The sequence below is a fragment of the Podarcis bocagei genome (assembly GCF_964188305.1).
Source record: "Podarcis bocagei genome assembly, chromosome: 6".
NCBI classification, from domain to species: domain Eukaryota; kingdom Metazoa; phylum Chordata; class Lepidosauria; order Squamata; family Lacertidae; genus Podarcis; species Podarcis bocagei.
In genome coordinates, this window is record NC_138130.1 from 49,271,669 (window position 1) to 49,277,668 (window position 6,000).

Sequence of the window (6,000 nt, forward strand, 5' to 3'; positions counted from 1 at the left end):
ATATTCCTACAAGACCCTTATCAATGCCAATAAAAGATAGTTCAGACCCGGCCAGCAGGGTCAATGGTAAGAGATGATGGGAATTTGAGTCCAGCAACATCTCGAGGACCACAGGTTCACCATACCTGCTCTACAGTATGTAACAAACTGAGCAGTGAGAGAGAAAATTGCTGTGCCATTGTTCTTCCATCCCTACAGTCAAAGTTTGGGCGAATAGGGAACCTAAAGATCATACAGCGAAGGCCATCATAAACCAAGGAAAAAACAATGAAGACTCAAATTTAAGTACAATTAACCATTAACTGATTAACTAGTTATAAGAAAATTCAAATATAAATGTGTGCTTGTCAACTATCTCATTCATTGGTAGCAAAGTAGATTTGTGTCTTATTGAGCAAATAGAAGAATGATGTGCTTTAAGTAAAAGGGTTATCATACAGTCTTCCACTGAAAGCTAGGAGAGGAAGAGGTCGGGAATATCTCAGAAGGAATCAGAGTGCCACAGCCTCTTCACAATTGCTTATACCTGTCTTAAGAAACCTACTAGATGTGTATTCCAATGTACAGCCTAAAGAGAGCAATTACTTTAAAAGCTCACAAGATGCCTAGGCATTACTACTGAGAATTAGCTTTGTAGATATTTGCCACTTTAAAAAAATCATTAAGGCAGCCCTCCTGTTGGAGCTGGGAATGTAAGAAGTTGCATTTTGCCAGGTCAGACAATTTTCCATGACTGTCTACAGTCTGTCTTGCAGTTCATCGAACTCACATATTCATATTCCACGCAGCAATAGTGTGCCAATAGCTTCCCCCGCCCCCACAAGTATGTAATGCTTTTTATGTACACAGTCTTCATAATACTGAATACAGCAATACCTTGGAAGATAGGCCAGAATATCCAAAAAACAGAAAGGGGCTGTGTCTGATTGATTCCGGCTTGTCTAAAGCCAAGTAATGCAGTAGCGGACCTTGGAGTCTCTAATTTCAGCAGCACCCTGTACCACTCCAGAATTCAGCAACCCTGCCTTCCATTCTATATAATAGTTGCAGCACCCTGAGTCTTTGTGCTCCCCTAATCCATCTCTGGTCCCGGCTCAAAACACACAGACAAAGGCTTCAACTTGTAAGTAGGAAAGATATACTTATTCAGGCAAGTAACTGTACAGGCTTGGCAGCAGACATAGTGCTCAGAAGTCATGATTCAGGAGTTTAAGAGCATAGAAAGTAGAGAAGAAAGTATCCCAATAAGTTTCCCTGCCCTCACCTCCCAAGCTTTTAAAGATAAGGTATGCTTGAGTTTAGTCACAAGAGTCACTCATCTTGTGGGAATGCTGAGATTACAAATGCATGCTGTCAGGGCAGATGGGTCAATTTTTGTCAGTGAAGGCAGCACCTGATTCTAGGTCACAAGACAACACCATTATGTTTATGCTTCTGTTCAGCTGCTGCTGCCTCCTTTTCAGCCTTAGAATAATAGAATCGGACAGTGTTCGAAATTATCCATGCGCCAGGTGCATTTTGCACCTGGCTTTCAACCACTTGCAACCAAGTGAAGATGCTTAGGAACCAGGATGGCCCCTGGCACCTCCATCATTTGGAGGTGCATGCCTGGGGATCATTGGATCTGGACTGTTTTCACACACCAATACCCCATCCTTTAGAATTCCATCAGCTATAGTTTATCTGTACTATCAGAAAGAATTTCTGGAACCAAAATGTGTTGGGTTTATTTGCAGCCTGAGCAGGAGCAGTCACTGCTAACAGAAAGAGGTAGGAATAGGTCAATAGATCTGTGAACTGCCCCTGGATTGAGTGACTTTTCTTCTTTAAGTTCTAAAAGTACTTAATCTAGCTCAAGGTTGTCATCTGAACTAGCCAGATGTTTAACTGAGAATCAATCACAGTCAGTCCATCATTTGAAAAATAAGACTTTAGAGCAGTTTTACCCCAAAATGGCAACTAGACCCCATTTTGGCGACTGTAGCCTTGGTTTAAGGAGGCACTTGGTGCTTATCTTATATATCTGAGTTTCTAACACTGGAATCAGAGTTGGAAGGAACCACAAAGGTCATCTAGTCCAACCCCTTCCAATGCAGCAATATTTTCCCAATGTGGAGCTCAAACTCACAACCCTGATACAGTGGTACCTCGAGTTACAGACACTTCAGGTTACAGACTCCGCTAACCCAGAAATAGTACCTCGGGTTAAGAACTTTGCTTCAGGATGAGAACAGAAACCGTGCGGCGGCAGTGGGAGGCCCCATTAGCTAAAGTGGTACCTCAGGTTAAGAACAGGGTTAAGAACAGTTTCAGGTTAAGAACGGACCTCCAGAATGAATTAAGTTCTTAGGTACCACTGTATTAAGAGTCTCATGTTCTACCAACTGAGCCATCTCAGCTTCCTCCCTCCTGGCTGATCAAAGCCCCCCCCCCCCCCCGGCTCTTTAGTAAGGTTAGAGGGGACAGCCAGCATCCCAGCTTCCTCTTGCATAATGGTTAAAGACAGCGTGGAAAGGGGAGGTCCCTTTCTTACAACTAAGGCTTCCCCAATTCAAGCCCCCCCCCCATTTCTTCTTCTTCCTGTGAATCCAATCCCAAGGCCTATGGTCTCACAACACCTAATAAACTTCACCTAAGGCTGAATCTAGGACTTCTTCATTCATCACTTATGATCAAAGCTACACCATTTGTCATTATTTATTAAGTTACACCTACCCACCCCAATCTGCCTTTTGAGCGAAGCCTTCAGAAAATGGTTTAGAAACGAGGACATTAAAATAAAAACCCATAAAACAGCACCTAATTAGAACAAAGAGAACCAGCATTAAAAACCAAGAAGAGGTTTGGTAGAATAAAAAGAGGGTTAAGAAACATTAAAAACCTAACAGAGGGCCAAATTAAGTTATCATACCAGTAAGTTCCAAAGGTGTGAGACCACAACTGAAAAAGCCCTTTACCAACACTAACACCTTCTGATATTTATCAGTGGCAGGACAGGGAGCAGGACCTCAGAGGTCAGTCTAGAGGGAATTCTGCATTTCCTCAAGTACAAAACAGTGTTAATTGAGGGCAACTTCCCAATGAAGGAGGAGAACCTTTTGGAAATACATGAGTGGTAGCACATTTATTGCAAAAGCAACAAAACAAAGCTCTATCACAGGTATACTGGAGCAGCAAAGTAAAATAAATGAATGAATGAATCTGAGAACTATGGAGCAAACACATGAATTTATAACTGATGCTTTTAGGGTTCTAACCAAATTATCTCTCAAAAACTGGTATTCCCATAGACAAATTAATAATTAAGAGTTGGGAGACACTTGTAACACACACAATTCAATAAAGTATTTGGCAAAAGGTGTTACAGGACCAAATGTCCTCAAATATTTTGAGCAAGCAGACACAAATTTTAGCTTCATAAAAGAAAATTTTGAGGGAAACATGACAAAATAAATGCTAAAATATTATTTCTGCATTGTCTTACAGTAGACAACTATCTGACAACTATTATAGCAAAATTAGAATGAAAGAAAACAGTGCAATCCTATACTCAGAAGCATACCTTACTCCCAGGTAAATCATTTCCAAAGGCGTTTTCCTCACCATGTAGTTATCCTTTCAAAATCTGTAATAGGAAAGCCACCTAAGTGCTAAAGCATCTTCAGTTAACTCCAATATGCAAAGTTACCTGTTCTTTCAAAATGGTGCATCTTATTCTACTTTTGTTTTATCACCAAGAACTGTAAAAATAAGTAGGAAGCTCACAAAAAACACAGTATCACTACTAACCTAAAACTATGAAGAAAAATAAAGTGTGGTTTTGTTTCCTTTTAGTATATTAATTTTATTTTCCACTAGCAAAGAATTGCACAAGTTACAAACTAAGCAGACTTGAGCTGCCATTTTCAAACAACCTACCAAACTGGTCACTCCAAAACAGACAGGCAGTGGCAGTTTAGCAACCGCTGCAACTTCAGTTTTATGCAAGCTCTTGAACATAGATTTAAAAGCAGTTGCATAAGCCCCAGAAAGGCAAAAATCTCCTTCTGCACTCTTCATCATTATTATTCCAAGTGGGTGGGGGTGGGGGGGAGAGAAATATTTACAGAGAAACTGAGCATTACCTGAGTGTCACTTACATCGTCGCTAACGAGCTGGGCTATTATGCAGCAGAGCACAGGAAGGCACCTGGCGTGCAAATATACCAGGCACACCACACAAGAGCAGAAAGATGTGGAGGGAAAACATCCCCCGCCTCATCCCTTCCTTGCCTACCTTCCTGGTCACATAGACCTCTGCCAACACCGGGGCAAGCAGAAAACCAGGTTAGCTGCAGGAGCAAACAGCCGGTTTAATCTGAGTGCCCGAAGGTGGCGAGGAGGGGGGGAGGGGAGGGAGGAGAAGAAGAAACAGCCCCCCCCCCATTATCAAGTCACTTCCCCCACCGTGTGAAAGCGCGTGGGCGCCACGGCGGATCCACTTGTCATGTCACTCAGCCCCAACGCCATGGAGCCGGTCCCTCTCTCCCCCTTCCCTGCCTCAGACAGACACGGCGGCCGCAACAGCAGCAGCAGCTCAGGTGGGAACGGATCCGAGCATCTCTCTCCCCACCACCACCTCCCGTCGGGGAGGAGGCTTTGCTGCTTCGGTCACGGTCGCCTCCGTCTCTTTCTCTCGCCCTCCCTCTCATCCCCCCCCCCGGCCATTTGCCTCTCCCGCCGCCACTTACTTGCCGATCACCTCGCAGAGCTCATACACATCCTCGAAGAGCACGTCGTCGTCGGCCATGGTCCAGATGGGGGCAATTCGCCACACGGGCGGCCGAGGCGGGAAGGGGGCGCGGGCACGATCCCCTCCGCGCTCCCCGCACGACGCGCCGCCGCCACCACCGCGTTAAATCCCAGCCGCCTCACGCCGCACAGATCCAAATCCGCCCCGGAGGCTCCAACGGCCACGCCGGGAATCCCTTCAGCCGCCGCCGCCGCCGCTCCTTGTTCCTTCCTCCTGTGGGCCTCAGCCTCCCCGCGTGTCTCTCTCCGTCTCTCTCGCTGCCGCTGCCGCCGCCGCCAGGTCCTCACCTTTCCCCACCCCGTCCGTCGCGACCCTTTTCCCTTTGCTCCCCCACCGCTGCGGCCCTGGAGGCTAATGCCGGCAGGCGGCGGCGGCGGGCGGGGTGGAGCAGGGACCACGGAGGGGATGGATACGGAGATGAACCGGCGGAAGGCAGAGCCGCCTCATTCGCCTCCCCTCCCCCACTGGTGCACACTCACACGCTAAGGGGCCGGGGAGAGACAGAGAGAGGGAGGGAGGGAGAGAGAGAACGCGCGCGCACAGGGAGGGAGCGAGGGAGAGGCAGGCGCGGCTCCGACCACGCGCCAAGCAACTGCCGCGCTAAGCTGTTTAATGGAGGGCGGGCGCGCCGCCGCCGCCACCTTTCAGTCACGCAACCGCCCAGAGCCAGCGCGCGCGCTCCCTTCTTCCAAGTGCGCGCGCGCAGTCTTCTTCTTCTTCTTTGCCTCCTCCCTACCCCGCCCGGCCGTTCTCTCGTCCCCCCTCCCTCTTCCCCCATTTGACAAGTCCTTTGCCAGAACCGCGCGCAGAGCCACGCCCACAACACCCCCCCCTCTAGGGGGCGCAAAGGGAGCGCTCTGCGCAGACGCGGGTGTGTTAACGTCATAGGGAAGGCGAAGGGGGAAATGAGGCGGGGCGCCGTAGCGCTCTTCTGGGGGGCGGGCAGGCGGGCTTTCATTGTAGTAGCTTTGGAGCCTGTGCTTGGAGAGCGTAGTGAGGCTTGTAGGAGCTCGCGCGGAGAAGTGAGAGCGGCTCCCTGGCGCGGCGCAGCAGCGTGTACTGTTTGCGGAGAAATAGCTGCGGTTCCTCCTCAGCGCTGTTTTCTGTCTTCCGCGACTGTAGTTTTTATGGGAACAAGAAGTCAGTTTGGCTTGTGCAAGAAGTTAAACGGGGTTGAGGAAGGACAGGTAATGTAGCCGGGCGTGCCTC

At 48.2% G+C, this 6,000-nt stretch overlaps 1 protein-coding gene across 13 annotated transcripts in view; it reads right to left on the minus strand.

Moving 5' to 3' along the window:
* The window catches only part of CASK (calcium/calmodulin dependent serine protein kinase), a 135,503-nt gene extending 130,066 nt beyond the window's left edge, over nt 1-5,437 (minus strand). For 4 of the 13 annotated variants that reach the window (XM_081197161.1, XM_081197158.1, XM_081197169.1 and 1 more), the window contains exon 1: nt 4,730-5,433. In XM_081197161.1, the coding sequence (XP_081053287.1) occupies nt 4,730-4,788 (59 nt within the window). In that variant the 5' untranslated portion in view covers nt 4,789-5,433. Of the gene's footprint in view, nt 1-3,562; nt 3,626-4,729 lie in introns of all 13 variants that reach the window. The other 9 variants (XM_081197159.1, XM_081197167.1, XM_081197166.1 and 6 more) reach the window with 6 other exon arrangements.
* Nucleotides 5,438-6,000: the final 563 nt, after the last annotated feature.